This window comes from Podarcis filfolensis (genome assembly GCF_964270895.1).
Source record: "Podarcis filfolensis genome assembly, chromosome: 1".
Lineage (NCBI taxonomy): Eukaryota > Metazoa > Chordata > Lepidosauria > Squamata > Lacertidae > Podarcis > Podarcis filfolensis.
In genome coordinates this window covers 46,150,321-46,161,968 of record NC_139604.1, presented here as the reverse complement: position 1 = coordinate 46,161,968, position 11,648 = coordinate 46,150,321, and the positions used below count along the sequence as shown (strand labels likewise).

The window sequence follows — 11,648 nt, the reverse complement described above, 5'->3', positions numbered from 1 at the left end:
ATAGTCAGGTCCAATCAATGCCTAAGCCAATACCACTCACATTCTGTAATTCCAATAAAGTTGTGGCCAAAATTTGCCCAATAACATAAACCTAATATCCGTGTCCTTGTGCGAGTTATTTCCAACAAGGGGGTGGCTGAGGGGTCTCGAAATGCAAAATGTAACTGCAAAACAAAGGGTGTGCACTGAGGAGAGACAAACCCATGAGAAACAATATTGTTCACCCGCAGGGCGAAAGAGAGTGAATTGCAATAGCTGTATTGAAATTCTCAATACATCTACGGAGGAGTTTGCACACTAGTATAGAAATGAAAATGTTTGCTACCCTCTGAGCAGAGAGGCCCAGACACATAGAACAATAATTAAGTTTCACTGTGTGCAGTGGAACTTCCTCTCAGGGAACTGCATAGACTGCCTAAGCACTCCCCATTACTCAGCATCCTGTGCTTGCCTGCTTGGGAAGCAGTAGATACACATTAGCCACAAACCGTACCTTGTATTTATCCTGTCCTGAATTACTGCATTTTGATGACTCCCCCCAACCACCCTCAAACTATCCAAACTGAGAAAAAGAGCAACCTAGCTGTGTTTTAATATGTAATGTGTATACAGGCTTAGCGTCATTGAGTTCAGTGGGATTTAGCACCAGGTTAATGTGCTTAGAATTGCAACCTAAAGCACTGGAAGGTTGTAATTATGGTATGTTAATGGGGTTGTTGGGCAAGACAGGAGGTAATAATTTCTGGCTCTTCATCCAGCTTCAACCAGCTAGACCTGGCCTAAGATGATGCAAAGGCTTTGTGAAGCACCTTCCTAAAACATTTTTGTTGTCTTAAAATAAACAATTTATTTATATATTTTGACAATGATTTGTGTTGTCTTAGCCTTCTGACAAAACACATAAATGATCCAGCAGGATTCTTCTTCTATTTTTATGCATAAAGACAATTGTTAGTTTTTAAGGTACCAAAAGACTGTTGCTTCTGCTGCAACACACAAACTTAGCTACCCCATGGGAAATGGTTACAAAAGCCCTGACATAGTTAGCTGCTGTATTGTTTGGAAGTTTGCAGTTGAGCTGATGCTGATGCGCAGCTAAGAATTCTTTAGTACAGAAGCTGTGGAACCTCCAGAACATACTTGTCATTCGTTTTTTTTATTTTCAGAAAAGCACACATTTTAAACAGTTGCTCTTTCTATCAAAAGTTGAGCCATTAAACGGATGACTTGGGGATTTAGCACACAATCTAGCAAATCATTTGTACAAATAACTGCTTGTGGAGAGATGCTACTACATCCTGGATCCTTCTGATCTACTAATGCTCCAGAATCACCAATCACTTTTGATGTCTTCCCAGCACAATGCAATTTTCCAAAGTGTTCATCATTTTCATTTGGAGACCCTTTACTGTCATTTTCAGCTGAACCAGTTGAATCTGTTTCCCAGAATTGTGGTAAAACCTGAAAAAGATTATGTCCAAATGGAATTTTTTCCAGTTTCTTTCCTTGGATCACGGTTAGGCTAGATTCACAGGACATCAACTGGAAGCCTTCAGGTTTTGATCTCCCTTGGACCTTCTTTCTTTTACATGGGTATTGATTAACCTCTTCAGTTCTAAGGTCCGTGTCTTCAATTTTACTAGTCTTCTGATGCTCTAAATATGCAGAAACAGCCCCATTCACATACTGAAGATTGGTTTCATGGGAAGTTACTTCAACCTAGAAAATAAAATACATTCAGTGTATAAACAGGTGATACCTTCTCTGCTAATCTTAGGATTCGTTTATATGTTTTGTCCTTCTCATCTATCCCCATTGCTTCCACTTTATTTTGCCACCCTATTGTGTTCTTTGGGTGCTTTTCTGCTTGCTTTCATTTCAACCAAGGTGGCCCACTAGCCCAGCCAAGACATTGCGTGCATGGGACTTTCCCCTCTGTTGAAGCAAAGGAGGAAGCTGGTTAAGCAAGAGCCGCCTGTGCAAGCCTGAGTTTGTGTGGCATATTTATTGCCTGCAAAAAGCGAATGTCAAATAAAATTAAACTATCCCTGTCAAAGTGCTTCCTTACCATAAAGCACTGGTCTTTACAGTAATATGTGACGATGTTAGGGTGGACTTAAGAACAACTGAATGTGCCCAGAGCCATGCAGTGCACACACCCACACTCTTAACTGTGCTGGATCCCCTGACCATCCCTACTACATACAGGGCAAATGGCTAGATATGTACAGATGGAGCAATCTGAACTTCTGAATCTCTGGACTTGGAGGAGGGAATCCTTGAAAGACACGGTGTTCGCTTCCAGTGAGGGGTTAAACCAAGATAATGGGGAGCAGCCATGAAGACTCAGGCTCTGCCATGCCAAAGTTACTAAAAATTCAGCTGCAAAGGTGGGGGAGTGGGGGAGCATAGACTTGCAGTTTAGGAAACAAAAATGTCACTGGGTCAAAGGAGTGAAAACCATGGCTTATTCATGCGGAACTTCACCTCTGTGGGGTTGAGCCAGGAATCTGATGCACTGGTGTTTTCAGCAGATTTGATTGCACATATCAGCGTTCGAGTTATTGCCTCTTCTATACGGGCTTCATGATCTGCATCCTACAAAAGAAACATAAGCTAACATTGTGATAACTGGAATGGATAGAAAGGAAGAGAGGGAAACTTAGAGGTGCAATGAAGAGGTGATTGATCAAGCTCAATGTGTTTTGAGCCAGCCACTCTTCTTTAGTGGAACTGATAAAGCAAAAAATCAGTACAAAGAAGTACAAAAGGCCACGTTTTTGCTTTCAGGTTCTGTTCCTGGACTTTGGGTTGTGAATGAAAACACCTCTTGCAAGGGCAACCCATAACATAAGCACTAGGGCAGAATTAGTTCTTCTGTGATGCGTTTTTATCCATCCTGTCTTAAAAAAACTTTTCCAGAAAATAAGATCTCACAAATTTCTCAAGCAACTTGGAAACACAGAAGCGGACTTATACCAAGTGAGATTGTTTAACTTCTCCACCAAGCAGGGCATGCAAGTAATAGTCTTCTCCTGCTGTTGCTCTCTAGCAACTGTCGTTCAGTGGCATATTCTGAGACTTCACCAGTCTTCCCACCAATAATCCAACCTTTATGACTTGGATGTTGTGTTTTTTTAATGAAAGCTGGGGTTTAATTATTTTCTAGGAAGAAGTTTAATTACATAGAAGTAGAGGGAAGTGGGGGTCAGATGGAGCTCATTAACCCAGGAAGGTAGCCCATCTAGGAGAAGGAAAACTCTTCCCCTTCCTTTGTTGTCTCCCCTGCGTCGCAATTATATCAGTTGTAAGCTGCTCAGAACAGAGACCTGTCTCTTATACAGATGGATGCCAACAACAACAAAAATTGTCTACTCTGATTGGCAGCAGCTCTTCCAGGGTTTCGCACATATTTTAACTGGGGATGTCAAGGATAAAACCTGGGAGCTTCTGCATGTCTTCTACCGACCTATAGTCACTGAATGGAGGGGCTGCAGCTCAGAGTTATTGGTTTGACCATTCACACTACTGACATCTTCAGGAGCTATGGTGCCCCGAACTTCTGAAGAATCCTCATCCCGGACCTCACCCAGTAGTACTAGAGAAGGCTTCCCTAATCTTAGGTTACATCATATTTTTGGACTGTGACTCCTTTGACCCCCTGACTATCAGCCATGCTGACTGGGGATGATGGGGGATCCAGCAACACAGGATTGGGGACATAATGACTCCCTGTACAATATACAAATCAAGGGAAGAATTTAATATTGTGCTATGTTGATCTTTCCATCAGGGCAAGCATGCCAGACAGAACGACCCCCCCCTCACCTCCCCCTGCACTGTTCTGAGGATTCTCCTGCCACCTGAACCAATCTCAGGGGCACACTGTGGGAGATGGGAGGAAAGCCCTGTTGCACAAGGCTGGATGCAATAGTTGAAGGAACGAAGACTCTCGTGTTAAAGAGATCTCTAATTTCCAGCACATACACTTGGGGGTGGGGTGGGGAATTAACATCCCTTATTATCATACTACGCATAATATGCCCATAAAAGCCACATGATCAAGCAATTACATGTTTCTAATTGGCGGACAATACACTGTATTAGCGTCTTGTTAAGTTAATTGAGTCTTGTGAACCTTAATTTATACCACAGGGATGCTGTCTAATGTATAGGGTCTTTAATTCAGGAAGATCAAAAAGGTATGTCCAAAATTGTATCTCTAAATGACTTAAGCTAAGACACAAAGGATATTTCTGAGAGACAGCAAATGCCTTGGGAGCTATTACAAATGCAAAACTAAATCATTTTAAATTCCAGGGAGCATACTGTCATCTGACAGTATCACCAACCCACTGATGTATTATTGCAGCCTTAAATAGCAGCAGCAGGGGGGGAAAGCAAATGTTGTCTTTAACGAAGGATACCAGCACACAGCTTTTAAAGATGAAACAAGAATCCAGTAATTGATTCTTACATGTTACAAGCTGTCATGTCTCTTCTGAGTGCCATTAGGCGGTGAAATACAAAGACTAATTTAGGATTTCATCAGGATGAGACACACAGGCAGGCCAGGCTTTCTTGTTTAAGTGAATTGCTTTGGATCGGAGGACTGTTTATGGGCAAGGACAAGCAAATTCAACGTGTAACGTGGTATTCCTGGCACCATAGCAAATAGTAAGATGGAGGCAGATTGACGAAATGGGGCTTGCTTGCTTGAGTTTGGCTGGAAGGAAACTGAAGGTGGTGTATAAGAAGATGCTTGTTCCTTCCCCATGGAAACTGCATAAAATCTACCTTCCTCTACCTACCGTCCCATTCCTCTTTCTTCTCTACTATTTATCACTGCACCAGCAAAGGAAGCACTATCTAGAATAAACCGTTAGCATTTCTGATGGTGCCATATCACATCTATATCAAACAAATAACCCCAGATTGATCTAGTTCAAAGTTATCAAAGGAGGATTGCAACTTGTACAGACTAGACAGCCTTTGCTGGTCCAGCATCAGTCTCTGTTTGCTATCTATATCAACTCATGCTGAAGTCGTGCAGTAAAAGCTAGACTTGCCTTTTCTTTCTTTAGATATGTGTGTGTTTGCTTTTTAAGTTTTTATTGATTCTGTTTACTGCAAATGGCTTTAGGACTTCTACTGTGTTTGCAAGTCACTTTGAGTCATTTTTATGAGTTACGCAATATCACCACCATCACCACCGCAGTCCCAAAACTCTGTACAGTGGTGCCTCGCAAGATGAAATTAATTCGTTCCGCGAGTCTTTTCGTCTTGCGATGTTTTTCGTCTTGCGAAGCACGGTCCGTCGCAACTGCACCTCTTCAAGCGGCTTTAAGAAAAAAGGAAGCAAACTCGCAAGACGTTTTCGTCTTGTGAAGCAAGCCCATAGGGAAAATCGTCTTGTGAAGCAACGCAAAAAACGAAAAACCCTTTCGTCTTGCGCGTTTTTCGTCTTGCGAGGCATTCGTCTTGCAAGGCACCACTGTATAAACTCCTAGACATGGTGCGACAAGGTACTGTTTCCTTTGGTAAGTTCCCTTTATTAAATAGTTTGGGAACAACTGCTTCGATGTGCTCAATAATCCTAGGAACCCAGAGCAAAATACTAATTGTGATTAGGAAAAAGAAAGCTTGGCAGAAGGACCACTTCATTGTCTCACATCAGGGCAGTTGCTACGGAATCTCATGTAAAATTGAACTAAAATGTAGTGCCAGAGACTTGTAATATAAAACTGATGTTAGGAATTGCGGACAATCTTACCAGAATCTACAATTCTTTTTTTCAAATACTCTGCTCCAGTCTAAACAATTAAGATAGCTCTCATTATGATTTTATTTCATGGACAGTCACAATGTATGTAGTCTTAGAGCTACCAGCAATAATTTTATAATCTTAAGACTAAGAAATTCATCATACGGTCTGATTGTGAAGTATATATACAGAAAAAGATCTGGGGTCTGTACCTGTTAAATTCAGAGCAGGTGGGCTGTTTCATAGGAAAATGGATTTCAGTAGTTTTACATGTCCTTTCCTGCAGACATTTTGATCTTATTGCAATGCAGCTTCATAAGCCTGAAACTTTTCAGCTCATCTATTCACATTTTAGTATGTACACATTTAGTCTAGCTTACCTCGGTACATGAACATTCTTAAAGCATTTCAAGGGGTTGCAAGCCTGGAAAGTTCATTTTGCCTCAAAGTATCCATGAATAGCATTAATCCCCCCTACCGTAAGAAGCAAGAGTTGAAGTGGTCTCAGTGTGTTGAAAACAAATTAAAACTTTATCCTTTATTATAAGGTCTCAGCGAAATAATTAATTGTATCAGTAAGGCTATTGAAGAGGGCTTGACACACACCTATCATATCAACGTGGTAGCAGCTGGTTATTGCTGGAAGCTGGAGAACTGCTTGAGTGAATAATGAAAATGTTCTTGATATTACATTTTAACACCCGTGTCACGCATTATTTTTCTAAGACAGATAGCCCGACACCTAAAAAGTAATGCTGCTGTCATCTCCAGGGATAATAGGGTATAATCAACTGTCACCAAAAAGACGACATGCAGGCATTCCTCGGGTTAAGCAGTGCCCACAGTCAACTTATTAGCTTGAAGCCTCCAAACTGTTTGTGAGGTTTTTAATTTTGGGAGATAGTTAATAACTTCAGTCCAGCATGCTGCATTCAAGCAATACCGGAGACTACAAAACACTAATGTTTGCTTAGCTTTGACTTCAAGAGCATATGCCATTTTGTAAAAAGATGAGGAAGGCATCCTGTGTAGAATACTACCAAGCCTTGGGATTTTCAGGATGTCAGATTCAGTTCCAAGTTACATGGCATGAAGGCACATGAGGCCCCCATTTTGCTGAAACTAAGCAGATCTGGGTCTGGCCACTGTTGATGGATCACCCTGAGAAACATATATATATATACATAGACTGCCATGAGTTCCATGGTAGAAGACAAGATGGGATGTAAATGTTGTGGGGGGAGGAAGATAATATGACATCAAAGTGAAGCAGACATTTTAACTAAATAGACACGCTAGTAGCATCTTCACTTTTGTTCCTCTCCACCCCCTCTAGCTTGTACTGTCTTGGTCTCCAAAAGCTGTTTCTTGGAAATTTCATGAGAGAGCTGAAAATACGCTCAGCTTTTAAACCACACACACAAAAATAAACTACAGCAAGGGGTGGGGTACATGTGGCCCTCCTGGATTCCAACTCCCAGCCCTGACCACTGGCCATGTTGGCTAGAGTTGATATGAGTCCAACAGTATGTGGGTGATGATTTATATAGCCTCATCTATGTACATTACACATTGCACATTACAAAATGTAAGAGACAGGTCTCTGTCCTGGGCGGCTTACAATCTATGTAATTCCAAGGCAGGGGAGACAACATGGGAAGGGGAAGGTCAACGGTAGCAAGGGAAAGAATCTGTGATCATTGCAGTCAAGTATGCTTAGTAGGGTGTATGGAAATAGGTAGCTAGATCATTATTATAAACTACTCCAGCACATTTCCAGATGCCATGCCCATCTGTGAACATTCAGGCCATGTGTGTGCCTGATGGTTTTAAGAGATAAACAATGGGGGGTGGGGGGAGGATAGTTACCAGTTCAATCCATGAGTTTATGCTAACAGTGATTGGGTCAATGGATTCTACGTAATGCCACCAGTGCCTGGGAACAAACAGGACCTGAATGGGAGAAGAAGAAGAAAAGGAATTTAAAAAGTCATAAAACCCCTTTTGTGCAACTATAGCATTTCCCTGACATTAAAAAAAAAATCACCTTGAAAAATATATTTTTCAGCAGCAGTTTCTAAACTTCTCCAATTGATCCTCCTCTGCATTTGCTGTCTGCTGTATAATGTACTTAGGCTGTCTGACATGGATCTTATCTGGTTCTGCCAGCCTTTCATTGCTAGGTTCAAAATGCAAACTCCAACTAACCCACCTCCGCTGGAAACAATTTTTAAACAGTCTTGTCAGCAAAACAAGTTCCCCCTCTCTGTGAAATGGCAGGGGGAGAGCAGCATGTTGGTGAGACCAAAGTGCAGGAGGATTTCCTGTCACTAGCTTGTCCAGACTTCCCTTCTTATCTGACATAAGGAGGGAAGGAAACGCCAGAATGTCTCATCCTAGGTCAATCTCCATCTTTACCTTCATCTTAAAAAAATATAAATAAAAAAATACAGGGTTCGGTAGAGGAAAGAGAATAGAGAAGAATGGAATTTGGGAGCTAGAACCAGGAACCAGGAAGGCAGTTCATTCATTAGATGCTAAGGGTGCAAAATGATTATTAAAGGAAGATGGGAAAATGAAAGAAAAGCTAAAGGAATGATTTGAATTCTTCTTACTGCATATCTGAAGTCAGCCAGATATCCACCCCAAACCAGTTTTTGGGAGAGAGCATCTGCAGAATTATTATCATGAGATTATATTATTTAATATTTCTATCCCTCTCTTCCATTCAAATGAATACTTACAACAGCTAACAAAAGAAAATTAACAAAATAGATAATATCGAAGCTATGCATTAATACAACAATAATGAAAAGCAGCAGTCATTAAATGAAACAATTAACTGAATCAAATAAGAGTAATATGAGTCTACAATTCTGTGACTCTATGAGGTTCTGAAGCTAACTGACAACGTACAAATTAGCAAGTCACCAGGACCGTATGGCATCGCTGAGAGTTCTTAAAGAACTGTGAAATTGGTTAATCTTCTAACAGAAAAATGAAACTTGTCACTAAAATCAACCTCCTTACTGGAGAACTGGAAGACAGCTAATGTAGCACCATTAAAAAAAAAAAATCCTAGGAAAAGTCAGGAAAGTAATTGTTGTATATTATTTGAAGTCGGGGGTAAGCAAGGATGCAGTCAAGTCTGCCAATAAGACCAAGTTAACCAAGGTGCTGAAAACCCATATAAACTGTGAAGACCTCCAAAAGGAATCAGAGGCCTGTCTAGCCCAGCACTCAGTTGACAAACAAAGACCTTTGGAAACCCCACAAGCAGAACACGAGGAGAGCAAGAGCCCTCTCTTGATGTGGTCCCCGTATTCTTTACGCTAGTTGGGTGTGGCTCCCCAGAGTCTCGGGCAGAGGTCTTTTCCCATTGTTGTTGTTGTTGTTTAGTCGTTTAGTCGTGTCTGACTCTTTGTGACCCCATGGACCAGAGCACGCCAGGCACTCCTGTCTTCCACTGCCTCCCGCAGTTTGGTCAGACTCATGTTTGTAGCTTCGAGAATGCTGTCCAACCATCTCGTACTCTGTCGTCCCCTTCTTCTTGTGCCCTCAATCTTTCCCAACATCAAGGTCTTTTCCAGGGAGTTTTCTCTTCTCATGAGGTGGCCAAAGTTTTGGAGCCTCAGCTTCACGATCTGTCCTTCCAGTGAGCACTCAGGGCTGATTTCCTTAAGAATAGATACGTTTGATCTTCTTGCAGTCCATGGGACTCTCAAGAGTCTCCTCCAGCACCATAATTCAAAAGCATCAATTCTTCGGCGATCAGCCTTCTTTATGGTCCAGCTCTCACTTCCATACATCACTACTGGGAAAACCATGGCTTTAACTATACGGACCTTTGTTGGTAAGGTGATGTCCCATTACCTGGTTATTTTAGCCGAGGATGCTAGGGATGCAACCTGAGACCTTCTGCATTCTATGCATGTGCTCTACCACTGAGCTATGGTCCCTGAACAATCACAAGATCCAGTTCCTGCAAATTATTGTACTCAATTTTCTTCTGACCCCAATTCTCCCAGGACTCTTATCCGAAAAGAAAACACTGGCTCCAAACCTTCCACAGGACAAAGCCAGGATTCGGGTGTCATGGGAAGCTCGGGTGACCACAGAGATCCATCATTTTCCATCCCACCTCCAAAACTGGTGTAATAATCTTAGTATCATTCATAAAAAGATTATTAGCAGCATTACGTACATCCAAGGAATATTAAATGCTTTCAAGTGTTCAAACAGCTGCAGAATCTCCATTAAGCACACAGCAATGTCAGCACTAATACACAGGAGCAAAATTAAGGCATGATTTGATTTGATTGATCAGTTTATAAGCTGCCTTAAACCGAGTGCTCAAAGCAGCACCAAGAGATTAAGGGCTGAAGGAAGATTGGTCATTGGGACACGGGTCCCTAGGTATTATTTTGGCCTTTGAAAAATCCACTCTTGCAAGAATTTTTTCAAGGACATACACAAAGTTTCTCAGTAATAGTATTCACAATGCTTTACTTCCTCCTGGTTTTTCTAAGTGGAATTATCTCAAGGCTAAAAACATCCTCCATAGTCTTGTTCTACCAATATTTACTACAGAGAGTGACCAGCCCATTGATAACCTCTCATTCCAAATCCTCTTATCTGAAACAGGGTTATTAGCCCTGAACTATTGCACACATAAACAAGGGTTAGATTGAAAGAAAAAGCCGCCCTCCCCCCAAAGCAGAGGAACCATTTAGCAAAACAACCCCAGAAGACCCTAGTCTGTGATGTTCAGTAAATGCTTTCAGTAGCTGCTCTAATGCAGCAAATAAAGAGCCAATTCCAAACAGCATTTTCATCTGTAGAAATACTTTTGGTACTATCCTCTTGGAGGAAGACACATGGAAGACATTACAGCAATCCTGAAAACCCACAGGGGTTTTTCAGGAAATATCCATGAGCAACATGCTAGGTTCCTGCCACATACAGCTATGTAACTTCATTGAAAAATCCACTGACAAAAATAAAATTCTGATGTACTATTTTCCTCCATTGATGTCTTTTCCTCTGTTGATACAAATCCAAATTCAGTGAGGAGGAACAAAGCATGAAGGACATAAAACTATCCCCCAATTAAGCACTTCTAGGTCTCAGTGAGTTCACTAAGATTCCTATTGATTTCATTGCACCCTGCTAACAGTCCAATCCTACATGCTTCATCAGAAGTAAGCTCCACTGAGTTCAATGGGACTTGTTCCCAAGTGTATATAGGATCAAAGCCTAAATCTCTCCCAGTCCCAGTGAAGTTGACGGAAATTAAAAAGTGCTTAATTTTTGACTAGATCACACCCTAAGTATATTTACATTCTAGCATAGTCTTCACTAACCTGCAGATATTCTGGAGAACCAGCTACCACCATTTCTGACCAGAGGCCATGCTGGCTAATGGGCTAATGGGAATCCAACAGCTTCAGAAGGACACTGAGCTGGGGAAGGCTGTTCTAGCAGATGATTAACAGTGTATACTTTCAGTTCAATGTTTTAAATGGTGCATATGTTAATGCTGTTTTGATGCATTGCTCTCCAGCTCATTATCCAAACCTCATTAATCCTAAACCTGTGATTATTTAAAAACAACTCTTTGCAAGCGTGTGCACACAGAGATGCACCATGCAGCTTACACAGGGAGATGGGTATATGTAAAACACAGGCCCATTTACCAGAATATTTGGGGCATTTTGGATAAATATTTTTAATCCTATGGAAAACTGTTGGTCATAAGAAACTATGAGGTCATAAAAACAGGGACTAAGAGTATAAAAATATCTATCAGAGCATAGGAAAGGAACTATTGTGTGGTAAATATATTACAGTAAATTAATTTACTGAAATACCTACATTGATAAGA

General features: G+C 41.2%; 1 protein-coding gene across 1 annotated transcript in view; it reads right to left on the bottom strand.

The window, feature by feature from the left end:
- Positions 1 to 1,137: 1,137 nt before the first annotated feature.
- Positions 1,138 to 11,648, bottom strand: part of HSPBAP1 (HSPB1 associated protein 1) — a 56,093-nt gene continuing 45,582 nt past the window's right edge. The window contains exons 6-8 of the mRNA XM_083585684.1: positions 7,634 to 7,717; positions 2,488 to 2,598; positions 1,138 to 1,719 (exon numbers count right to left, since the gene is read on the bottom strand). Of these exons, the coding sequence (XP_083441810.1) occupies positions 1,180 to 1,719; positions 2,488 to 2,598; positions 7,634 to 7,717 (735 nt within the window). The 3' untranslated portion in view covers positions 1,138 to 1,179. The remainder of the gene's footprint in view (positions 1,720 to 2,487; positions 2,599 to 7,633; positions 7,718 to 11,648) is intronic.